A 26,431-nucleotide genomic window follows, 5' to 3' on the forward strand; every position below is an offset into this window, starting at 1 on the left:
ACACATGAAGAAAAGTAAAATAAAGAAAGAGCCTGCTTTTTACTAACGACAAGCCAATATATCTTCCTTTCTCAGATATATTTGATCTTTTATACTGTATACTGTACTCTAAGAGTAAATAGGATGTATGCACATGAGTTATAAGAAAGATCAGTCATTCCAGTGTCACAACGCGATCATCTAGTCGCATGATGGACAATAACCAGACTACAAATACATTGTTTCCACAATTGCACATTCTGTCCCTATTCGACAGAAGAGAAAGGGGTTTGTTACAGTACGAAGCAAGCTACATGCCACATTTTGGATCGTCATGCCCTGCTATTAGGGTGTGTATGGTAGGCACTCTTCCTGCCATGGAGCTGGGGCTGACCTCCTAACAAAGAACAGGTTCAATCTGCTTCCCCTCCCCCAACCGGGGAGACTGATGAGGGTCACATGACCTTTCTAGACAGCACAGAGCGCGGATGGTAATATGTAGCTGTGGGGGAAGGGTGCCGCCAGTCACACGACTCTCGTTGGGCTGTACAGGCCTGGGAAGCGCGGGGAAAGCTCAGCCTGTAGCAGGGGAATATCCAGCTGTGTGTGTGAGTGTGTGTGTGTGTGTGTGTGTGTGTGTGTGTGTGTGTGTGTGTGTGTGTGTGTGTGTGTGTGTGTGTGTGTGTGTGTGTGTGTGTGTGTGTGCGTCTCTATGCTGCAGTGCCCATCGACATTTTGTATTTAGCTTCCTGAGCCCCTCCAGTTTTATTTATACCACAAAGAGAATATGAGCACGGGGTGTGTGAGTCAGTGTGGCAGGGCAAACACAGATAGTGTGTGTGTGCACGTGTATATGGCTTTGCGTGTATGTGTGTGTGTGTGTGAGAGAGAGAAAGAGAGAGAGAGGCGGGGAGGGGATTGGTGGAGGCTGTTGTACCTGTGTGTGCATACGTGCTTGTTCATTTTTGGTGTGTGTGTGAAAAAAAGCGAGAGAAAGAGAGAGAGCTTTGTATACTTTGTAACACTGTACCTCCCCTCCCCCACTCTCCTCCTCCCATCCCCCACTATAACCTAACAGCACAGGCAGGAGGGTTTCTGTGGTGCTGTTATGTCATTCAGACCCATTTTCCAGACCAAGCAATTGCAGATACAACAAAAGCAAACCAATGGCAGCTACATAACCTATGGTAGTTTGCACAGGTATATTTCTATGTATGTATTATGTACACACTATGTAAATATATACCTTTCTACTTTATCACATAAACATTTCCGTTTCACATTTGACACTTCACATGCATAAGCATTTTTTTATTTATTATCGAGTACATTCTTTACCTAATGATCTGTAGGGGGAAGAGGAGGCGGCGGAGGAGGGGGGGGTTAGGAAAGGCGGGAAAAGTAGACAGATGTCAGAGAATGGGGCTGAGGTGAAGGGTCAAGGGTTGATGACCTGTGGATCCTCCAGCTTCTCCTCTTCTGCCCCCCCTCTTTTCTCCTCCTGCTCTGGCGGAAAAGTACCATCGATTGCCGTGACAGTTCAGTACAGTCAAATAATACATTATTGCTTGTAGTCTGGCTTCAATATGCTCTGAAATCAAAGCTTGTTTCCGTTCCCCTCGTGTCTTTGGTGACACTGTTGTGTGCTCTCAGTCAATTTGTTGGTGTCATCATCTTATTATAGTCTGAAGAAACCCAAGTCCTACATTTGTTGCAAGTGTGTAAAAGCACACAACCCGAACACTGAATAGTTTTATCATGAGATCATGTTCATTGATTACCGTTAAAACACTGGTTTACATTTTGCCCCTGATTACAGCTAACCTTCATGTTTTTATTTACATAACGTTTGAACCATAACAGTCACTGCATAGTCAGAACATGTCTTAAAAGCATAATGGCGTCACAGGCTTTGGCACCTTGAAGTGTGCACCACCATGTACAATGCAGATGACTAACAGTTCTGCTGGTTGAAATGTCAGCAATTAGGTTTCCATGGAGATCCTAGCAGCCCTGGACGGGGGGGTGTTATGAACATCCTTCACACTCGGCTGCTAAACTGAAATGATAATTTACTGTTCAGCCTCTGTCTCTCTGATATAGGAAACTGTATTGAGAAATATTGCTAAACGCTGTGACTGTATAACTTGTGAAATGACCATAAAATGGCTAGGCAGTAACCTTTTACCGGCAGCAGTATTAACATTGAATTATTGTGTCACATGGTTGCATTTATTCTGCATCGATTAGAGTGGCGTCGAGTCAAAAGTTGTTATTTTAACCAACAACATTGAATAATTTGGAACATGTGTTTTTATTTCATAGAGAGAAACACCCCTGAGAATGTGGTCTGACACCGGCAGTGTATTGTTAACCAGAAGGACCGGGGAGGGTTAGGGCTGCCTTAGTTATTGCTGTGAAGAGGATCAGTGGATTCAGTCCGCTGCTGCTTTGTCATATCAGCATATTGCTGTGTAATGGGGCCATCCAGCCAGCCCATGTGGGCACACTGAACTGTCACCCATACACAATCACTCTGCAAACTCATGGGGTTATTTAGAACTAGTTTCTCTACCTACAGGAACACGCAAAGGATTTGCATGTGACCAAATGAGAGAGAGGTTATCTTAGGCAAAAGAAAACTAACTGTGTTTATCAAGTTGTGATGACAGTCTTCAAATTAAGATGGTGATCTTTTTTAAATGGATGAGATGACTATGACAGGAATACATAATGTGCATTATATCACCTGATTAGTAAACTAGGTCATGAAAATCATGCTGTAATGTTGTGTGAGTCTCTCTCTTTCTATCTCTCTCTATCTTTCAATATGCATATGTATGTGAACCTGTGTGAAAGAGTTTTTGAGAGGGGGGAGAACAAGCTGGGAGGGAGGGGGTATGAGAAGAAACATTAAGACCAAAATCTGCTTAATTTTCCATCATATACTTCATTCTAATATTGCTTGGAGTTTGATTTAACAAAACCCCCCTTGTGAATTCTCTATTGTTGGGTTAATGAGTCTGGAACATCTTATGGAAACAACTAAGTCCAAAAATCAAAAGGGAGAAAAAAACGAACCTAGACAAGAACTTATCATATAGTTGTGTGTGGCCACATTGCCATCTAGTGGTCATTACAGAGCTCAACAGAACATCACTGTATCCCGCTCAACTTCAATCAAGGATTTCTAGGGCATCTATGTATAGAACTCCTCTACAGTAATCTGTAGCATATACAGGATCAATATTTTAATATTTATAACATGTATATATAACATCGTTTTCTTGACACATCATGAATACAGAAAGTCTACTGCTCAAGTTGAGGGACATGCCTTATATGCTAGTATGATTGAGTAAGGATAACACAAAGAACAGATTAGGAATGGGCCCGTATCATGGGAAATTAAAATAACTGAAATTGTGACATACACACCCACCCTAACCCTAACTTTAACATTAACCATAACCCTAACTTTTTAATACTTAGAATATATATTTTGCAACACCAAAACATATATGTTTAAGTGTTAATTATTAATTTAGCAAAGATCCATGGTAAATTATGGTAAAATAACAACAACATTTTTGGCTTGGATATAAGTTACAGTTGGCACGACATAAAAATAAGCGTTTTTAATTTAAAATAAAACATTACGTTTATTGTGTAATTTTATCCAGGCAAATGATTCCACCTGGTGGCTGACATCGGAACTGCCAAGCTATATATTTTTTTAATGTGACATTAATGTAGGGAGTGGCGACACTAACACACACACACACACACGCACACGCACACGCACACACACACATATTAGGGTTACTTGCGAAGACCCATGTGTGAACAGGGAAGACCATACTCCAGGAACTCCACACAGAAAGGTCCGGAAGATAGCCATGCTTTGAGAAGTGAGTAAGTGAGTAAATATTTTTGTTATTAAAGTCAGAAAACCTAATGAGATTAGTCTCTTAAATGCAACAAATATACATTGTAATTCAGAGACTGTGTTTTTCATGGTTCAGTCGTGCTTGCCTAATTATTAGTAGATGGATATCTCTTGTTATGATGTCATCCCAGGGTTGTGTAATGTTTGTTGCCACTCCTGACTTTACAGGAAATGTGAAGAGTATCTGAAAATCATCCAAGATACTTCATCAATGTGCTATCAGGATGTGTTCAAACAGAAAGGGGTCTTCTATTAAAGCAAAAGTACAGGGCTTCATGTTCTTTTGATAAATATACACACACACACACACACACACACACACACACACAGGGAATTGATGGATTTATTAAAGATTAACAGATAAACATTCCACATTTACTACGCGTTGTTTTCCTCGATGGTTGTGACAGAAGGGCCAGAGATATGCATCTGTAAAACTCCACTGTTCTAGTGACCAGCCAAAGTCTGAACCAATTTCTTCTTGATTTCTTGGTTTTCAAGGGGAAATAGGCAAACTGCCAGGCGGTGGAAACAGAAGCAGTAAATGTTCAACTGGTCATGCCTCAATACGATTGGCAGAGACTTCTTTATGTACTTTGTCTCGACATATCCAGAACTTAGTTGATTGCTGCCTCTCATCTGAGTGGCCCCTTTACGCAGGTGTGGGTTTATGACAAAGAGCACACCTGCAGCCCGGGATCAAAGATCACCAAGCAGTAGAGCACTATGTACCTCTTTCCTCTTCGGTGTAAATAAATGGCGTAAATGTATCTGGTGTGTTGGCAGTGTGTTCAGCTGGTGTTTTGAAATACTTATGAAATACAGTATTGTGTGACAGAAAAGGTCCACCTTGGTATAACCAGGGAACCATAACTGTCTTCAGTATACGTCCAGAAGAATTTCATTGAAATTGTTTAGTGTGGAAACAGTGATTTGGCTTCTCCTGAATGTAGCAGCTGCAACATTCTACATGCTGGGAAAGGAATCCCACAACCTATAAACAATTCAGATCAATCTTACATGTTTGGGTTAAAACCGATATGTTATTTGTGTTGAGGGACCATGTATGGGTTAGGATGGGGTCAGAGAGAGGTCAGAGGATCACAGCAAGGGTTGAGGTGGTGGGGTTAGGCCATTCAAAGGTGGTTGAAGGATTAAGGGATCTGAAAAGGAAGTTTTGGGCTAATGAGGTTGGTTTTGGTTTATGTTACTTTCAAAATAATCTATGCATTTCTCATTATTAAAATGTGGCCCAGTGGTGGGATGATGACAGTAGTAAAAGGCAGTAAAAGGATGTAAATCAACACAATAACCATGCTTTGATAGTCCACGGGGCACACATTCAAATCACTCTTGAAGCAAACAACTATAAAGTTTCTTCACAATTAGGTAATGTATGCTTTTCGTATACACAAAATCTATACTCAATTAGTTTGGATGCACTTCTATTTACACATGTAAACAGAAGTTACCATGGAGACCCCCAGTAATTAATGGTCCGAATTAAGGGATTGACGTGGTTCGTTGAAAATCAAGTCCCACCTCTGCCCAGACAAACACCTCCAAAACTGCATCTGCTTTATGGCCTGAGTTCACTATTGGCAGAGGCTTTTCCCAGTCAATGAAACAGTGGAGTGGAAGAGATGCGTGTCCCACAGGCTGCAGGAGACATTAGGACCGCACACAGGCTTCGTGTTTCCTCCACCACACACCATAAACCCCCCCTGCCACACATGGCTGTAATAAGCCAACAAATTAAGCCATTACACAGTTTTTAAGGTACACAGACATCCGCGTTTAAATATTTTAAGAGTAGCAAGGGATATCTCACCAGGAGTTGCATTGTGTCTGAGACCACCAGGGATCTGAACACCCATTCAGAGTCAGAGAGCAGTATCGTACCTCCAGGAGTGGGTCTACACGAAACACATTGGTTTTAAAGACTAGATGGTCTGTCATTGTGGTTCACTGATAACCACAATCAGAAGGTCAAGATTTCAGAACACAGTACAGGAAATATGGGAACCACAGTAGTATGGGAATGTAAACATCTCATCACATCAGTTAATCAATGACGTTTTTATGTGAGGGCGATCCCCACTTTTGGTGCTGGCAGCTTATGCTTTCCAGGATATACTTGTTTGGGCATCTTTAAGGATTTCTTTTATTACAAAGGGAAAGGCAGAAGAATTGGCTCAGAGCTGTGCTGGCTCAAGGGAAGAGGGCATACCTTAGATGAATGTAATGAAGGAGTAAGTCTCAGTTTCTGTCTAATTCTGCACAGTTTAGGATCAACACATAAAAGCTCATTACATTGGTGCTGTAATGGTATACAGGCAAGTAGTCAGTAAGCTAAGAAAAGCAAAGCGAGAGTGTCTTGTAAACCCTCTAGGGAACTTTCTTATTAAATACAGACTCTTTTTTCTCTCTACAATAAATGGCTGCGATTTCAGCCTTTTCCTACATGTCATATTTTCTCCATTCCTAGGGCTATGAAACAATGCCAAATGCTGGGAGTCCATGTTGAGGAATGTGTTTAAGGATGGTTGTAATTGTTTTCCAGGTAGAATTGTTTTTCCAAGCTACTGTTAAATGGTGAGGCCAGGCTGGAGCAAAGGGGTTCCCTGGGATGCTACCAAGCTGCTTCTGGGCCATATGTGGGGGCTTGGTTTAGACAATCTGTGTACTCTGCATTTTGCATGTTTGAATTTGTTGTGTCATCAGTATATAGATGTAGGTTTATCTGCTGTATTACATCAAGTACATTTACGTTTACTCGACGCTCTTATCCAGAGCGACTTACAGTAAGTACAGGGATATTCCCCCGAGGCAAGTAGGGTGAAGTGCCTTGCCCAAGGACACAATGTCATTTTGCACGGCCGGGAATCGATCCGGCAACCTTCTGATTAATAACCCGATTCCCTAACCGCTCAGCCACCTGACTTACCCAAGTACATGGTTAGGTAAGATCCATGTCTGTTATACAGTTTAGGGTACATCAAGTAGCTACACATTTTTGGGGGCTGAATATATTTATTTCTCATCTTTGACTTTGAGATTAAATATAATAAATTCGCATTAATTGTACTGATTAATCTTAATTTGAAACTAAGTCTCTAGATAAGATTTCAGGCAATAACGGTGTAAATGAAGGCCTAGTGTGCTCATTGCAGGACGCAAGAGTATTGCAGAATTAAATGCGTTTTTAATCATTGTGATGATAATTGAATCGTGACCATCGGTCACGATTACAGCTTCAACATCTATGACCTTCCACACACAGTACCTGCTCCTATACACTCGCTGTATTCGCCAATCACCCCGCAGTCCTCCAATAGCAAAGCACATGAGCGTCTGACTCCTCCCCTGTGTATAATTGAAGTTTCTTTAGTTTCTCCAACGGAGTATACGCGCAGTGTAGTCCGATCTGTGGAGGGATAAAAAAGCAGAATCTCAGGACCATGTTTCCCAGGAGCCTACGTGTAGGTGCTACCCTCTGTATATGGATTATAGTGTTGTCTACCCAGGGAAATGTGTCCGCGAAGAAGCACGATGACTCCTTCTTTACCGGCAGCATTTATCGAGCAAGATGCGCCTCAAGATGTCTCAGCCTGCACATCACTCGCATCTCTGCGTTTTTCAAGCACTCTCAGGTAAGAGCATGTTGCTCTATCCAAAAGTTTTACTTAACTGAGTCCTTCCATCCCAAAAATACAAGATTCCCATAAGTTTAATTTAATTTGATATCTCTTGAGACGATTATGTGCAATTAACCACTTCATGTAATAAATGCCTGTTTGTCGTAGTCCACTGAGTAGGCAAGTAATTAAGGGCTGCTGAAGTTTTTAGCGTGACTAAAGAGGGAGGTTCATATACTATGATAATTGGAAAGTCCAGATATGTTAATGGGACAAGCCTCGAGAAATGTCTGTTAAAATATTAAATGATGGCAACTGATATCCATTTGTTGTGGCGGCAGTCTTTCAAGCTATGTGGCATCCGTACTTCTTTTGTAGAATGACATATGTACATGAAACATACAGTATATTATACAATTATATTCATTTTTTATTAGTTCAGCCCATTCATCATAGTTGAATGTCTTCTAAATCATTGATGTATGTAATTGTGCATTGTGAGAAATCTAGATTTTTTTTATTTTTATTAACAAGTCTGAGAAAGTTGTGGTGGGACCGCTGATCCAATGGTTTAAATGTGATGTTATTTTCATAGTTGAGATTCCACTAGGATGTTGCCCAGTTGTATTTCTCACCACAGATTAAGTTAATTTGCCTCTCCACATTGCCTCACAAAACCAAGACAATAAATTCAGAATTATATCCCCTATGACCACTTAACGTATTGTGATGCTTTGTAGTGGATTTGTTTGAAATTGAATTGAAGTTATTTGCTGAAGATTTATCCTTGTCCTCTGGGTGATTTGGTATGTGGTGTCAGAAGTTGTTTTTCACCCATCACTGGACACACTGTTCTCTCTCTCAGGACTTTAGTCAAAGAGCTGGCCTCGAAGCCTTCCTCCCTTAACTCTCTTTCACCTCCTCCTATCTGCCTCCTGTCAGCTTTCAAACCCTACATTTGCATTTACAAGGATGAAAAAAGTTGTATTTTTCAGTTTCATCAGGCCCTTGCTTTATTAGTGTTTAATAATCATTACAAAGCAATGCACAACTTCAGTTCACGAGTTGGGCCCCAGAAACAGTATTCTTAAACCAACCACCTCTACCTTCTCTTCTACACTGGATACATTTCTGTTTAAAATAAATGGCTTTTACCAAAAGTGTTTGGTTTCAGATAGGTAACAAATTGACATTTGGCATGTTGGAATGTGTTCCAGAAACGATCTCACTCACCATCTCATCTCACCACAGCAGGAGACAAAAGGGCAAACAGGTCATTGATGAAGTTACACTTATAATGAAGAGATAATGGACTAAATAATTGACTGCAGAGCTTGAGTCACTGTGGTTAAAGTCAGGTGCATTCAACGAGGAGGAAATGAGAAGGAAGTGTTGTTTATGTAAAGAGAGAGGAGCATTTTTTGCCTGTGATAAGGGGGCTGATTGAGCAAGCTTGCCAGTCTAAGAATAGAAGGCAATTGTTGTTCATACTCTTTTAAGACTCTTGAATGCACTGTGTTCCCAACGGGCCTTTCATGTGGAAATGGGAGGTCTGGTCAGCTGCAAAAACACATGCCTCTCCTCCCCCCTGCCCTGCTGGCCCTTGCTCTTGTCCCTGGCCTGCCAACAACTGCCATGCAGCATCACACCTCACAGACTCCTAGAAAATACACCGATGCTGTCCCTGTGAGGTCATCCTTCTGCTAAATGCAGGGATCCACTCGGACTAAGTGTGATAATCTCTAATGTACTGTTGCCACAACCCTGGAGCATGCTCAGTCAGCACGACCTACAGGTGGATATGCGTCCTCCGGCAGATCTTGTTACTGCGGCAGGCGAAAAAGCAAGCTGCTCCACTTTAATGATTGAGACTGCAGACCTTCTAATTCAACTCAGAAAGCCTTCATGCTCATTTAATACTGGTTGAGGAAACCAAGACATACAATGTTTCAAGTTTCACGGAAATGAAACTTCAGCAGTATGTCAAGTGGGAGGAAATTTACTATTGATAATCGAGTTTTCATTAGGACAAAGAAAGTATTAATATATGCTTTTTAATGTACTTGTTACTATTCAACCGGCAATTTGTTTTTTTAAATCTGTTATTAAGATGTAATTTCTCTGCTTTTCATGTTACATTGAATTTACATTTGTGAAATCCTTCCAGCATTTAACTGCCTTCCCTGAAGCTGGCTTAATCTGGAATCAAAGGCTTTTTGTTTGAATTTGTCACCAATAATGAATTACTGAGAGGTGGAAACATGCAGATTCACAGTTGGAAAAAGAGTGGGTTTAGTTTTTTTAAATTTATGGTAACTGCTGATTTATAGATGTACTATTTCCAAATACATATGTATTTATTGACATTTTTCTTCACTTGTGGGGGGAACTTGTCACCCTTGTACAATAGACAGAGGGGAACACCCAGTCATAAATATGGCCTCCAGACACTTTAAAATATTAAGAGTGAACTGGGGTCTCTGTTCCCTAAAGCATTTTGAAAGCATTAGCCATGCACTGGATTATTTATGTGAGGACCTATAAAGCCAGAAAACAAGGTGTGTCCATCAGGTCTTGTTATTTCATTAAGTCTTTCAAAAAAAAGAAATTCGGCCTTTCATTCCTGGTATTGAAGTTTATGTATGACACTTTATTTGGTAAAGGAAAGAAATACATGGCAAAGTAGTTTTTCCATGTCTCCTCATTTTACCTTTGATATGTAACAACTTTAAATGGAATGAAACCACAGACACTGGCCTTCTCATGGTTAGAGGTTTTCATTGGTGAAGACAGTGGATGAATAGGCTCCGTGTAACTTCACTTTACTGTAAGAGCTTTTATATCAGGATAGTGCTGTATGTGAATGTGACCTCCAAAGGCTTCTCCATCTCTGACAAACAGGCATTCTCACCTGGATAAATAAAACCATCACATAATGTGAAACAAGTCAAACGAAATAAAGCAGCACCTGAAGAAGTTGAATTTGTTCAGATCATTGTCCTATCTCTATAATTGGAGTTCACGTTTAGAAACAGTTAATCAAATGACCGCACGCATACTCTCCTATAAGCTTTGAGACCTTTTATTTTTGCAGTCGGTAGTGCCTTGACCTGCAGGCTCCAGGGTTAGTTATTTTGGATCCGATTGTAGAGCCCCTGGGCAGTTTAAGGACACAGAAAGGCTGATCCTTGCCCTGTCTCTGTGGTTGGTCAGTGATGTACAAGAGCTCGTAGACTTGCACTCTATAACGGGAGCACTCAACAGACAAGTCCGAAATTAATAATCAACGCTGTATTAATAAAGGGTACATCTACACCAAGTAGTCTGGAACGACTCCAAAACCTGCAGAGATTGTCTTACAAAAAATCAAAGAAACCTCTACAGGAAACAAAATAATTCTGTGTCAGTTTTTTTTTAAAGCAGGAATTCTGTCCTCAAGGAGGAAGCAACAGTTTATCCACGTTCCTCTCAGAGGTCCAGACGATACAACATGCCACAAGCCACCTGCTTAGACTGCTCAGCCAACACAAGGCGTATTACATCTGTAGGATGAGCCCCCTGTTTACATAACTCTACCAGTGACACTTGAGAGAAAGCCCTGGGTTCACCTCTCTCTGTCTCTCTGTCTCTCTCTGTCTCTCTCTGTCTCTCTGTCCTCTCTCTGTCTCTCTCTGTCTCTCTCTGTCTCTCTCTGTCTCTCTCTCTCTCTCTCTCTCTCTCTCTCTCTCTCACTCTCTCTCTCTCTCTCTCTCTCTCTCTCTCTCTCTCTCTCTCTCTCTGTCTCTCTCTCTCTCTATCTCTGTCTGTCTCTCTCTCTTTCTGTCTCTCTCTGTCTCTCTGTCTCTCTCTCTCTTTCTGTCTCTCTCTTTCTCTCTCTCTCTCTCTCTCTGTCTCTCTCTTTCTCTCTCTCTCTGTCTCTCTCTCTGTCTCTCTCTCTTTCTCTCTCTCTCTCTCTCTCTCTCTCTCTCTCTCTCTCTCTCTCTCTCTCTCTCTCTCTCTCTCTCTCTCTCTCTCTCTCTCTCACACACACACACACACACACACACACACACACACACACACACACACACACACAACCTGCACTGTTTGGGCTAAACCCAAGTCATTCTAGCCAATGCATGGATAGCACCGGATGAGTGTGGGACTGTGTGTCTTCAACCCTGGCTGATGTTGAGCTTGCAGGGGAATGTCCCGGTGAGTCTAAAGGGATGAAGCTCTGACCTATAATTATTCCCATCGGTCCCTGACATGGCAGGGTCAGGTCTGGACAGCTGGGCCAACATCCATTGAGCCCTGGTGCTACAGAGATGCTGTCACACAGCAAAATTAGACCCTCACCGGATCCCCCACTGTCTGCCTGTCTTTCTGTCCGTCTGCCTGTAGGGATGCATGGCTTAGAAGAGGTGTCACGAACAGGTCTGCTGATTTAAGAGCAGTTTTGGAGTTCTGACTAACGTGTATAAATGATCCTGAGGGATGGTGTACCGGTGGAAATGTCAGGAGTTTAGCCTATTCGCAGAGTTACCGATTGATGATTTGAACTTACCTGATGGATAGCTTTTTGTATCATGCGGATAATTGTTTGTCAGGGAATTGATTGATTTGATCCAGCCCAGTGTTTTAAACGTTCATATCTACTGGGGTTTTCAGACCGGTCGTAAAGGTGCATAAAATAATAGTTCTAAATTGAGAAGTGTTGCATGATAACATGACAAGTGTTGTTTGACTCATCCATGCTATGCTAGGAATGCCATTTTACGTAATTGCAATCAGCTACAGGGAAACTTTTAAATACACCTTTAAGGAGGAAATTCTCTGTCCTCGACCTTGTCATACAATTATGAATTGCTTTGAAGCTAACTGACCATTATCCTTGACACCAAAAGCACAACACTTACTAGTACTGGATGGCAAATTAAACCCTTTAATGATAAGTTCTCTGCCGAGGTCTCTCTGGGAATTTCCACCGGATTACATTGTTTGAGAAGGCTTTGAACTTGACATTGAACTTGAACAGACTTTTGGCTTACAGACCCTTAAAGTTAGGCTATGTCCTGCCTCGGGGTCTTATAGCAAGGAACAAAGAACATATTCAGGACTTGCAATGACTTTTCATTTGTAGCATACAGTGTATGTATTAGCCAATGGAAATTGGCTTTATGAAGAAGGTTTTCTATGATTTTCTCACATCTGGATTTTCCCAGCTATTCGTGGTTACAGAAGAATATCAGTTGCAGTAGTTGCGGCTCAATATACACATCCACCTGAGCCACCGACCTGGACACAGAGGTATATTAAAACCCTCCAGTGAGTTAATCAACTGGTCATTTAGTCCAAATATAATTTATCATGCAAGCTATCCAGTGCTCAAGTGAAAGTGTAATTGGTGAAAATGCCCTTCTGGCTCCATGTGCTATTGGACATTCAGGAAATAGCCACTCACAGAAGTCATTTACGCCCATGGTCTTTCTCACAGCGACTGAGAGGCACTCCATCTCTAGCCAGCTCAATTAGGACCAAATGTTGGGTCTCTGTGGTGCCTAGAAGGTGGCACTTACTCAGCCATTAGTGGGAATTGGAGGTGTCTGCAGTCTGCTCAGGAGTGCTGACATCAGTTCCTGTCTGGTTGACCTGTCGGGATGTCTGTTGGGGAGATCAAACAGACTCTGATAAGAGCTGAACGCGGCACTGCACTGCTCTGAAGCTGACCAGAGATCTGCCCCCACAGCTCTGACCTTGCCGTCTTGTGTTACACACTGAGAAGGTTGCACTGACCTCTAGGAGCCTTTTGGGTTTGTGTATTTTTCCTGTGGTAATTGGCGTCTCATGCAGGGAAGTTGTGATGGAAGAGATTTCGAATGCTCCCCTGAGGCTGGGTTTGGGTTTGTTTTGTGTCACACCCACATTGATGACACCAATCTCATGGTCTGCTTTTTCTGTCTTTCAGAATAATGGATCCTTGGTGTGGTGTCAGAATCACAAGCAGTGCTCAAAGGTGAGGTATCGACAACACTCCAAGCCTGATGTACACACTCTGACCAATGTCTATCTACGGGGGGGGGGGGGGGGGGGGGGGGGTCATACTCATATCAACAGGTTACTGCACCAACCTACAGTATTCGACATATTAAAGTGAAACATGAAAACGTCGTCTCTTTGTTAATCCGAGTTTACACTGCAATAGGATTTGTCTATGAAACTCTTCCCGGACGCCTTGTTTGTTTTTCATGCCCTGTCCTGGGGATGGTTGATGTAAAGCTGGTGTTGACAGCTTCCCTGAAAAGACGGTGCTGACATGTCCTCTCAGCTTCCCTCCGAGGTGCTGACACGGCTCTTGCTGTTGCGCTGAGTAGACGGCGGAAAGGGTATTCTGAGAGAAGAACCAGGAGGTATATGATGACACCCCGGCCGTGCTCCCACGCACGGGAGAGACAGGAAAGATGCACTCTCTCTTCCTACCTGTCAGCATCTCCCCTTTCCCTCTGCCCCTCTCTCTCTCTCTCTCTCTCTCTCTCTCTCTCTCTCTCTCTCTCTCTCTCTCCCTCTCTCTCTCTCTCTCTCTCTCTCTCTCTCTCTCTCTCTCTCTCTCTCTCTCTCTCTCTCTCTCTCTCTCACGCTGAGCATGAAGCAAGCCCACACGCCGGCTCCAACTGTGTCGGATGTGGAGGTGGGAATGTAGTCCTGGATATAAACATCAATTGAGCGAATGTTCACCGTTCACACTCACGCAGATGTTTACGGTTTTCACTTTCAGGAGAGCGTGTCTTTGTTTGCTTTTCCTTTGTGAAACAAAAACTTGAAGGAACAGCTCACGGGATGTGTTTTCATGCAGAGATGATGACAAATTGGACCTCATCCTCGCCTGTGTTTAGTGCTTTTGCTTGTACGACTTGTTCATTTGGCACGGTGCGCGGCTACAAAAACAAATACATCTAGTGTAAATGTTTGCCTTTCTCACACTTTTATTGAGTCCTGTTTTATGAATCACATACCTTGAAATGTCCAAGGATTCTCGTTTATTTGCATGGGCAGATGCTTAATATCGTTGGCCATTTAGGGTATTCTAAATGATCTGACAGCCTATTTTAATCGTACATGACAACAGGGAAAAATCCGAACCTGGAAAATGAGGGTCTGCTGTAGCTGACTTTACAGGCACGTTTGGTGGAAACATTAATCACAACAGTCAAATCAATCTCGTGATAATTGTAATTGATTTCAGAAGTTGCCCTGTCCATATTAAGGGAAAATGCAGCTCATTTAATTCAGAATAATCTACATTTTACTATACTATCCTGTTTACGTATCTGCTAGGTAAACATTTCTACTCTACATTCCTTGTTTCTTCACATGGGAAAAATGTACATTAGTAATAATGCATCTGATGTAATTCCCAATGAGCAACAAGCGAGTTTGGGTATTATAAGGATAGATAGGCATGCCTTCTGTTAGAAACGAGCCTCATTTGTTTTCACTATAATGCAGTGAAACTTGTTTCTCTCCTTTCCATAGTGACGGCCAACATTGGTTCTTGGCACCAGTCATTCCCCAGTCATTCATCAGGAGTTTTATGTTTGAAAAGGTTTTTGCTGGCTGCAAGTCCATGCACAGCATACTGTTTTCATAATCAACCCGCTAACATTGCTGAATCTCTGAAAATGCCAGAGATTCTTTAATAGACATCTTGTTCTCCCTGTACTCTAACAAGCATGTCCGTTTCGCACTTGTTAACCCTTGACTTTCATATGCATGAGTTGAGTGCATTCTTGAAAGTAATTGGATGAAAGGTTTACAAGGCTTGTTGAGCCATAACAAATATTGAACTCCCTCATGGTAAAGTTCGGTTTTAGGAAGTCAAATTCTGTTCCTATTCCTTTTTGACGTTTTCCAAGGTATCTAAACACGGACCTTCTTCTTACTTCAAGCGTCTGCCCAGGCCTGGTGTTTGTGGAGCATACATACACACACTTCACATCCCCATGAGGAACTCAAGTGTTTACCTAAGCTCTCTGTGGACGTCAAAACATGGGACTATTGTGGAAGCTCCAACAATCACCCCAAATGGGCCCGTGTTGTACAGTGACCAAGGGTGAATGACTCTACAGCCCCTGATTAGCCTCTACACTTCATCAACAGCGCACAGTCAAACAGACAGACAAAGGCGCTGTCTGGAGCCCCCCCCTCCTCCATGGGACTGGTGCAGGGCTGTCCACCCTGGGCTCCCATGGCTTTGCTCAAGGCCCCTTAGTGAGCGCCCTGCCTGTGGAGATAATGTGTGGAAAGGCTGGTTAATTATTTAGACAAAGATGCGGTGACCCCCGTCCATCTGTCTGCGCTTTAGGAAATCAAAGCCTCCCGTTTTCATTTGAGACGGGAAAGTCATCTTGGCCGTCTCATGTGCGGTGTCCGGAGTCGGCACCGCTCCCAGTGTCCCCATTGTCATGGTAATTAACCCTCTTGCCCTCTCAGCGGACCAGAAAGAGGTTTCGCGCGGTGCGGCATGGGGGAGGCATTAGCATGCTATAACAGTGGCCCGGCAGCCCAGCCCTATTCACATGGGACGCTGGCATTTGTATGAGCTATTGTCATTCTGTCTTTGCTTTGATAGCGTCCCACTTGAGAAATGTGGAAGTTTGAGGAGAAAGTTTTGAAAACTACAGGGCGTTCTCTCTCTTGACTGTGTGTCTGTGTGTGTCTGTGGATATGCAAGAAAAGAGAGCAAGCCAAAACGCTTTCCACATTTGGAGCATGGCTGACATAACTGGGTAGCTTTCCCCAAGGGTGTGATCCAGGCTCCAAATCAAATGCTACGATTGACTCGAGGCAGCTAAACGCCAGTCTGCAAATAAGCAATGCACTTCATTACTCAAAGTCCTCCAAGGGTATGAGAAGAAAGAGGCCGTGTCTCATGCCTGGATGAGTTGGCCTCCTCAGACTTTCAACCCAGAATTCAATTATTTCGTGTCTGAAGAACATTTTTTCTATTTTCTGAAGAGAAACATACAATTCTGCTTTAGGATACATTTGTTATGCCTCTGTGCACGGTTTCTGACCAGTATAACAGATTTCCCAGTGAACTAGAAAGCGTGGATTTCTAATCTGAAGAGATTTACTGCAGTAATCTCTGGGATAGCATCTATCTCTAAACTGTGGGCTGATTACTGCTGCCTCTCTCAGGTTTCCTGCAACATGAACACACAAGGTTTTTTCAAGAGCTTGCAGAAAGAAAAAGCCTTAGGAAGCAGGATTGTTTAGAGGAAGCTGTTTGACGGCAGTGCGTCCTTTTTGGAATTGAAATGCCCCAGGTGTTCCTATTGAGATATTTTAGAAGTGCTTCTTCCAACCAATCACTACACACATAGTACAATGATTAAAAATAAGACTATACAATGTCATTTCATTCTCTTGCTTCACATGTGCCTCAACCTTTATGTTTGGGACTAAGGTTTTGGAGCAGTTTGCTTGACTACTAATCATTGAAAAGCTATGTCTCTCATTCAAAAGTGTCTTTCAAAGCCTGTCTTCAGCCCCCCTTCCAACCCCCTCATTTTCTCACGCCCCCCAAAAACGTTCAACTTCCCCAACAGTAGTGTTTTTCTAGGTCAATCAGTCCAATACAATTTAATTGGTAGCACTGGCTCAGTCATGAATCTGCATTAATCTTCATTAAAAAGAAAAATAATAGTAAGAGCTTGGGGGAAATATCACATTCCTTGTTGGCTTCAAACTTGAAGAGTGTGTCATGGCAAGTTACTAAGGTCTTTGTGTGGTCATCTTTTCTTTGGCCCGCAGGGCAGTATATTTTGTGGTGCTGTGAAAAGACCTGATAAAGTAGGTTCTGTGTGGAGGGTTTATGGCAGGGCATGGCACATTTTTTGTTCTTGGACAGACTTCAAAGCCCCTTTTGGTCATGTTGAGGCCTAACACTCAGACTGGACACCTCTGATGTGTGTAGGGCAGCACTACTAGAAATAGCCTGGACACATCAGGCCAAATCTGAACCAACCCACTGTCTTTTGTAAGGATATTTTGTTATATATTTTGATAAAGGTTAAAGGGATGTGCTTAGTTCGACCATTGGATCCCAAACTGACAATTGATTCATCTGCAACTCATTTCACATTTCCACACAGCGACTCTCTCGATCTTACTTGTCGAAGAGAAGAAAGAGGAGCACATACCTCAGGGTTGAAACTCAGGCTAAGCTCTTTTTTGTATGAGTTTGAGGCCTGTTTGTGTGTGTGTGTGTGTGTGTGAGAGAGTGTTTGTGTGTTAGTGTATGAGAGAGGTGTTTGTGTGTGTGACTGTGTGTGTGTGTGTGTGTGTGTGTGTGTGTGTGAGAGAGTGTTTGTATGTCGGTGTATGTGAGAGTGTGTGTGAGTGTGTGTGAGAGAGAGAGAGAGTGTGTGAGAGAGTGTTTGTGTGTGGGTTTATGTGAGAAAGCGTGTGTGTGTCTGTGTATGAGTGAGAGAGTGTTTGTGTGTGGGTGGCGGAGGAGTATGAAGCAAGGCTGGTCAGTCCCAGCAGGACAGACCTGATCTGGACATGGCTGTTAAGTTTCATTGGCTGAGGGGGGTTGCTCCATTGACTGCTATCTGTGGAGCTCATTATTCACATGGTGGGTGGCAGAGAGCGAACCCCCTCTGCCAGACCAGACCAGACCAGCAACCCTTGCAGAGAGGAGACTGAACAGCCTTCCATCTCCACCGGGGATGATAGCCTGGGACTGAACTGTAATGACGATGATAAAAGTGAGGTTAGCTAGACTTCCTCTAGTGAGGTAGCAGCTATTCACTCTCGCTGTTTTAAAGCAGCAGTTAGAAGAACAGGCATTATGCCATCATTTTTTAGGGGCATTTCAGCCATGTATTAGCTGTTTCGAATTTGAAAAAAAAAGGTTTTAGTTTCCCAAATAATCTTTCAAAGCAACCCCCGATTTCACGCCCTCTCCTCATCAAATGTCAGATGGTTTTTAATTTGCCTGGTGTCCATGGAAGGATTACTGTAATCAGAGCTGCTCGGAACAGTCACAGCTAGGCAATCTGTTCTCATCCAACTGCTTATGCTCCTACTGAGTCAGTGCAACTCTGGGCTCTTTTTCTGTCAATTTACCAAGACGCACAAGCTCAGCTCATCTTGAAATCCCTCCCTATCTTGCTCTTATGTGAACCCTCATAGAGACCTCACAAGCTGAAAGAGTTTAAGGACATTGCTGTTTGGTAATTAAATGGGATCTATTCTATTTGGTCCATCGATTGACAAAAGGGAACTTGCCTTAGGCTCAGTTTTGTTCAAATGATTGTTTTTTTAATGGGGGGATATTGGTTCAATCAAATCACATCTAAAACATTGCCATTTTAGCTGTTAGCTTTGTGAAATCACATGCATTCTCTGTGATATGGCTGAAGGGATCGAAAGAATGGTGTCGAACCTTCAGTGGCTCTTAGCTCCTATGTAATCTAGGGCCTTGTGGTCAGTCTGTCAGCAGAGTAATTTACACATCTAGGATTTACCAAGGCGAATTTGCCTGTAATCAAAAAATAATTAATCCCGGTTTAAGCTCTGGTTTGATCCTTGCAAACACACAGCAGTGTAAATCCTGAGCCCTTTGGCCCTGGCCTTGCCCTGTGGCCCTCTGGGTAAAGCAGGACCCCTGTGAGCAGTGAGACATATGGAGAAAACGAGGAGCCTGACACCCTGATCCACCATGAGGAATGTCTTCTAGATTACCACAGCGCTCCTCATTATCTTCCCTCTAGCAGGAGGTGATGCAGTTCAGCCCTGGTTAGCAAGGAGGGCCGCTCCCATAAGGGTTCGCTAGCAGGAGACAGTGGGGGCAGGTTGAGTGGGATTAGTGGATGTGGAGTGTTTCTCAACCTCAAATAAACAAAGGCAGATACTGGTGGAATGTGACCGCTGCATGTGATTAGTTCCTTCTGCCTCCCGTCGAAGACATGTCATGTTAGACATGTTGTTGACCCAGATGTCAGACCACTTGATGGTACAAATAATCCCTACTGTCTTTTTAATATCGCAGCGAGCTCGAGACCATAGGCTACACGGTTTCACAGCCCCGTGCAGCAGAGGACAGCAGGAAAATGTTAGCAACAGTTCATTTGTTTGCTATCCCGTCAATTCTCAAAGGAGAATTGGCCGTAAGAGCGAAAGCCTTTTTTTTCCCTTTTAACTTCTTTGTGAAAAAATTTGACCCGGTTATCACAACCATAAATCTATTAGTGTTTAAGAAGTCTCAATAGAGCTGGCTGCTGGGAAAACACATTAGCGCTTGATCCCGTTCTAAACTCTGCTTTCATGTGTCCATCAATATTGTGTCGTTGCGGCGGTTGGTGTCATCGCTCGGAGAAGTGCAGACGTGTGGGAGTTGGTCTTCTAAATCAGACGTGATGAAGAGCAGCGTGGCGTGGGACAGAGGGGAACAGCGACGTGATGGAGAGCAGCGTGGCGTGGGACAGAGGGGAACAGCGCTGAGGGCCTGTGTTTCCCAGGCTGTTCCACAGTGAAAGGACAAACAGTGTCTTTATCGTGAATCTGACCCGACGCACGACGGAAACATCCTGTTGGCTCTTATTGTCATGAAATGTAAACCGAACCCTGAGAAAAGTGATCGCCGGGGTCTCCGATTACGGCCCACTGTAATTTTGTCCCTTGTCGCACAACATCAAATGGAGGAGACCTGTGGAGTCCCCCCCCCCCGGCTGCTTTGACAGTCTCTGTGTCTCATGAGGTGATGGACTGGTTTTAGTGAGTAGAGAAGGATGTCTGTGTGTGGTTAGGTGGACTGCTGAAACAGAGTCATGAAGTATTAAGGCAACAGCTATTGCATTCCACAGCAGACAAAGCCCAATACTGGCAGAGCTCTTTTTTTTCAGCTCATAAATAAAGCAGGCATTTCTGATTGTGGGGTGTATGTATAATTCATGGCCAGTCCCCCCCGCCACCCCCATCCCCCCTCCTTCCCTTCTCGCTTTCTGGCAACAGATTCCTTCTAGGCTCTTTGTTGTCTGCTCCCTCAACTGCATTTAAATTAATAATTAAAGTGATACTCAAAGAATGTCTGTGACACCACCTGCTTTGCTGCTCGCCATATCATGCTCCTGTTGAAGAACAAAATTGCTGCTCTTTAGCCTTATCAATTCCAGCCCAAAAAAGATGGAAATCAACATCGCTTTTCCTGGTGTGAAAGTCAGGGAATTGTTTAATTACTACTGTTTCCAGGCCATAAAGTATGAAGGTATTTGGCCAATTTAATATTACGTCTATCAAAATTGGACATGAGGTGTTTACATGTCACTTGACTGGAAATAATTTCCATTTGCCTTTAATTATTGTAACATTAATAATGAATAGGCAGTAATAAAACTTTGACAGGAACATTTAGCTGCTTTCTGCTTCCAAGGATTTTTTTAACGACTACTGTATATATAAAAAGGTTTTGCCTACAAATATCTGTAATTAAAAGTATCAAAGATGTTTGAAATATGTAAGAAACGTATATTTTCCTCCACTAAAGTAAACTATGGAAGTTACAGAGAGAGAGACATGCCCCCATGATTACATTTCTGGGTTGTGAACCCATGACAGGGTAGAAAGAGACACAGTGAGTCATGTATCCTTGGTAAACTCAACCAACACAAAACCAACAGACGCTTTTGAAGTTTGAATCAACCTTAGCAAGCTGTGGCGAAAGATGAGTGATTGTGTGTGAGTGTGTGTTTAAGGAAAGAGAAAAAAAGGTGGTTCTGAATCGCATTTCAAGTTAGAACACTCTTGTTCATTTGTCTTTGTCTCCTCCATCTTGAAGCACATAATCCACTCCAGGGTGGCAGCATGCCTTCACTGTCCTCCACATACACACCTGTGTTGGTTTACTAGGAGCACAGAGAGACAACCTGGCAGTCTCACGTATGGCCACACCCCAGAAAGCAGACCAAACAGAGCACTGAGTATTATGTGAAAGGTTTACTGTAGCAGTCGACCCAGCACCCAGCCACTCCACCCAGATTTATTCGCAACAGTTTTACAATCCTATGAAAATTAATGGTAAGTCAAAGACATATTGGAAAGGCGTATTAACATATTATTTTATACTTATTCAGATCACAACTCTGACACGTGATGAAATATGTTTCCACTTCCTTGATGTGGGGACCTCGTGTTATGATACTCCCAGAGTGCATCAAAAGAGAAAGGCATTTGAAAAATGTCACGCAGCTCGTTTAAAAAGAACTTTTTTCGGGACATGGTTGAAATAAAACACTCGACTTGAATATGGATTTGGATGGAAACCAAGCTGACTTCTGAATTCTCTCTAATGCAATTTGAAGTGGGGCCTGTGCCACGAATAAGAATGAGAGAAACAGGGGGATGACAGGGGAACCATCCAGAGTAATGGGGCTCCTAGTAATGCCTCTGAGACACAACTGGGGTGGGGTGATGAAGGAGAGGGGGAGAGGCGGAGAAGAGGTAGGGAGAGAGGAGGAGGAGAGGGGGTAGAAGATGCAGAGAGAAGGGAAGAGGAGACGGAGAGAGGGGGAGAAGAAGCAGGGAGAGAGGAAGGGTAGAGGAGGAGAAGAGGATGGAAGAGAGGGAGAGGAGAGGGAAAGAGGTTAAGAAGAGGCACGGAGAGAGGATGTTGGAGAGGGAGAGAGGGTGAGAAGAGACAGGTAGAGAGGATGTTGGAGAGGGAGAGAGGGTGAGAAGAGACAGGGAGAGGCGAAGATGAGAGGGAGAGATCGAGTGGGTGAGGTCATGAAAGTGTGAGTAATAAAAGAAAAAAGAAGAGTAGAGGGAGAGAAGAAAAAGAGAGAATTAGAGAGAGAAAGAAAGGAAGTGAGTATGCCAGGAAGAGAGAAAACGTGTGAGTGAGCAGTTTAAACCCAGAACTAAAGTAAGGTTTGGTGACCAGCTCCTGGATGGGTCGATAAATATGAGCAGCCTCGAAGCTGCCGGAGTAATTGAGTCTGGTCGCCGTGTGCGTGAAAAGCGCCAGGGCAGCAGAAAAAGCCCATAACTCAGTGAGATAGGAGGTGAGATTTACAGCGTGTGATCAACAACAGAGATTCCCTCATATCTGCCTCTCCCAGAGGAGTTTGGTCCCTACGCTCTCTCGCCTGCCTGCCGCCCAGGGAGCAAGGCACGCACTGACATCAAACTTCAGGCCCTGGGTCGATAGCCTCTGTGTGCCGGAGCCATCTCTTACATCATGAGATGATGTGGAAAAAAACTTAGGCAAGTGGAGCTTTGGAAAGTTATGCTTAGGTGACTTTAGAGCAGAATTCATGGGTACAGAGAAAACTCTCTCGTCGGTTATGCATGTGTAGAAATGCTGTATTTACTTGATAGATGTGAGCATTTATGAAACGAAAGCATCCATCATATCTGTCACGGAAAAGCCACACACATCTCCCCTGATCCAGCCGCATGATTGTACAAATAGGCTCAGGCTGTATGGGAAAAAGTCTCCTATGCGATACATTAGTATGAATTATGTTCCCACTTTTATTATGTCTGCAGTGCTTATTGTAAGGCCTGGGGCAATCTTGCCTGGTAGCAGTTCATGCTTCATTAACTGAAGCAAAACACTTCTGTGACATTTTGTACATGGATTTCTCCCCTCGTTTATGTTGTTCCAGCTGTCCCCTTTGGGTAGTGTTTTAAAAAAAAGATTTTAACGATGGACAGAGATAAGCAAGACCCGGCCGCAGGGGAAGTGAGTTCTAGGATGCAGAACCACCCTCCCCTCCCCCTGCTTCTCCCCTCCTCCCCCACATCGCCCCAGCCTCTGCCACCCACCCACCACCCCTCTGCTGTGTCCTGGCCGTGACAAACTGAGGACGAGCTCTTGGCATTGGCAGCCATTCAGGCTGACTCTCACATCGGCCCCACAGAAAGCCTTTCAGGGTCCCCCGGTGCAACAACTGCTGAGTTTTATTACAGCGTGAAATGGGGAGTGAAAAGGCCCCATGGACGGCCCTACTTAGTCATGCAGAATGTGTCACTTTTGGGGAGGAAGATAAGAGCACAAAAGAGAGAGTTGGGAACACAATCGCTTTTGTCGGGAGACTGTTAGCAAACAGCTCCAAGTCCATAGAAATGGCGAGACGTGCTTGTTTACATCTGAGAGTGAAAACATTCAATTCAAGATAAATTTGTGGAAAATTGTGAGGAAATATGTTAAGTACTCATAGGAGAATGGCATGGTTTGCTGTTGTTATTCCAACAGATGGTAGCATGGTTGCCAGACTGAGAGATTTGCTTGAAGAGAATGTCAGGCTGGCATCCACACTAACAGATGTACCATGTCCATCCCTATTAGAATGTGTCTCCTGTTACATGCTTTCTTTGCCCAGCTAAAATCCAATGGTTCTGCCCATGCTAAAGAGTCACAGCACCTGATATTGTTGGAATTGGCAAGAAACTGTGTAAATTCACTCAGTTTTTTTTGATTGATGAGAGCACCTTTGTAATTATATACAGGCTCTTCTATTTGCTTTGGCAAGACATCTGTCGTTAAACCCCTCCTCCTCTCCTACTAAAATGTCAGGTTGTGGGTGTGGCTGGTGAGAAATGCTGACAGATTGTCAGTTATCAGCACACCTGTGGAGAACTATCACACAGACCACTCCAACGCTTACATTTTATGACCCCTTTTTTACAACATATCCATTCCCTTAAGAAAATTGTAACAAGGGAACACATTCCTAAGATATCACCTTCTGGTGAATCAGCATCCTGCACACGCGTGTGTGTGTGTTTGTGTGTGTGTGTGTGTGTTTGTTATGTGAACAAAACTAGCTTCAAGGGTTAATAATTAAGGGTAAGGCTGAAAAATGGGAAGAGGGTGGGTCTGGAAACACAGAGCAAGCATTCTGATCTGTGTCGCAACGTCCCGTCGCGTGGTACAGTACACTATCTTAATGACCGTGGCTTGGCACGCGAGCTCAGGCATCTCGAGATAAGTTCCTAATCCATTTTCACTTTCTCTAAAGATCTGGCTGTGTGCTCAACTCCACAGAGACGCCATCCTATGAGAATAGCCCCCGTTTTTTTTTTCTCCCAACGATGGAATGCATTCATTCCTCGCACACAAGATCTTTGAATGGGAAAACGGGCCTGATCCTGAGGCTTACGAGTGTATGTTCAGTGATTTGTAGAAGGGATTTGTGGGCTTTAACGTGTGGGTTACTGGCGGAGGTTCCTAGAGACTCTGATGGAGCAGAAGTCATTCCTTCAACACCTCATTGTTCCAGGATGGTGCTTCTTGAAGATGGGGCACGGTGCCTCTGCCAGGGCTGCTACTGCCCTCTGCCTGGACGCCTGCCCTCCGCCTGGACGCCTGCCACCTGCCTGGCCGCCTGCCACCCGCTACCGACACTGGAGCTAGATGGAAGTGTTCAACGCTTCCCTCAGGCTAGCGTGGAGGGAATTCTGAAATTCATTTGAGGACACCGGTGGTTTTCAATATGGCATCCTCGCAACCTTTTGACTCCTTCCCGTTCTCGTATGTTTTCAAAGTTATTTCAGTCTCAGGTTGTAGTTGTGGTGTTCGGTGGAGCCTGGAGTGGGTTTGTCTTGGATTCCTAGACCAACATAACTTATTGCCGGGTCGTTATGAACTGACACTGATACATTCTCCAGCAGTGAAGGCTGAGTCACACAGTGAAGACTATTCTGCATTACCCCGAGTGACTATTATTATCTCGCCGTTTTAACACTTTATCGGCCAGACGAGCCAAACGCGACCCAGCGACAAGACACAGGGAGACATAACGAGGTGAGGCGAGACTGGGGGAGAATCACACCACAGCATGTAATTGAGAGCTGGCAGGCGAGCGCAGGGCCTTGATTGCAGCATGTTTCACCAGAAGCCAGATTTGAGCTTCAACGTGTGCCCGTCCTGCTCACTCCATAAAAAGCAAATAAACTTTTCACTGGCAATGGCATAATAACGACAGAGGCTGCTAATGAGCTAATTAAAGACTCATAAACACAGGTTCGGCTCCCTGACTGAGATGTGTAATTTTGTTACATCAACTTTGCGTTTAACTGATTCTTATGATGAATGCACTGACTGTACTATGAAGACATGGGCGCAGATTGTAACGCCAGAGAAATGTTTTCTCCTGGGTTTCCATATGCCGTTCTTGGTTTGGTCTGGATCTCTCTGAAGTAAGGCATCCAGAAGCCTCTTAAGCCCATGGTTCACATCAGAAATATTCCTCCTCTCTCTTCTTCTCCCCTCCTCGTTATTTTTCTCCAGGCAGTACCCGTTTCTCCTTTATCAGAGACGATTCCCCCCCACTGACCAACCATGTTGAACTTTCCCAAAGCAGGAATGTGGTGAAGACTGTTGAAAGTTAGCTGCTGTGACTCCATCACTGTTAGCTGGTGCAGGAGGCGAAATTGAATGACTAGCTTTGGCAGGTCTCTGGTTGGTGTGGTTTGGGCCTGTCCCAGACGGTGAACAGAAGCAGCACAGCAGTGGTTTCTCTCTGGGAGCCCTCTGCTCTGCTCTGCTCTCCTCTTCTCTGCTCTGCTCTGCTCTCCACTCCTCTGCTCTGCTCTGCTCTGCTCTCCTCTCCTCTGCTCTGCTCTCCTCTGCTCTGCTCTCCTCTGCTCTGCTCTCCTCTGCTCTCCTCTCCTCTGCTCTGCTCTGCTCTGCTCTCCTCTCCTCTTCTCCCTCACTGTCTCCGCTAGCAGCCAGCAGTCAGCAGAGGGAACGCATCAAGCCCCATCCTCTGAATCCAGACTGAATTCTTGCCCTTTACTGTGGTGGCATTGCCTTGATTTTGTTGGACATGCATGAAGTTTCATGTTTTATAACATTTACCATCATTGAATTTGA

The 26,431-nt window shown here is 43.8% G+C and overlaps 1 protein-coding gene and 1 long non-coding RNA gene across 2 annotated transcripts in view; both read left to right on the plus strand.

Moving 5' to 3' along the window:
- Window positions 1-422: 422 nt before the first annotated feature.
- LOC134016354 (uncharacterized) lies at window positions 423-2,783 on the plus strand. The gene is made up of 3 exons (XR_009929483.1): window positions 423-581; window positions 1,058-1,179; window positions 2,305-2,783. It is a non-coding gene; the product is annotated as an uncharacterized LOC134016354 (long non-coding RNA).
- A 4,537-nt stretch (window positions 2,784-7,320) lies between these two features.
- LOC134017273 (anosmin-1) overlaps window positions 7,321-26,431 on the plus strand; it is a 35,251-nt gene continuing 16,140 nt past the window's right edge. Inside the window, exons 1-2 of the mRNA XM_062456734.1 lie at window positions 7,321-7,581; window positions 13,514-13,561. Coding sequence (XP_062312718.1) covers window positions 7,390-7,581; window positions 13,514-13,561 — 240 coding nt within the window. The 5' untranslated portion in view covers window positions 7,321-7,389. The remainder of the gene's footprint in view (window positions 7,582-13,513; window positions 13,562-26,431) is intronic.

The sequence above is a fragment of the Osmerus eperlanus genome, chromosome 3 (assembly GCF_963692335.1).
Source record: "Osmerus eperlanus chromosome 3, fOsmEpe2.1, whole genome shotgun sequence".
In the NCBI taxonomy this organism is placed as follows: Eukaryota; Metazoa; Chordata; class Actinopteri; order Osmeriformes; family Osmeridae; genus Osmerus; species Osmerus eperlanus.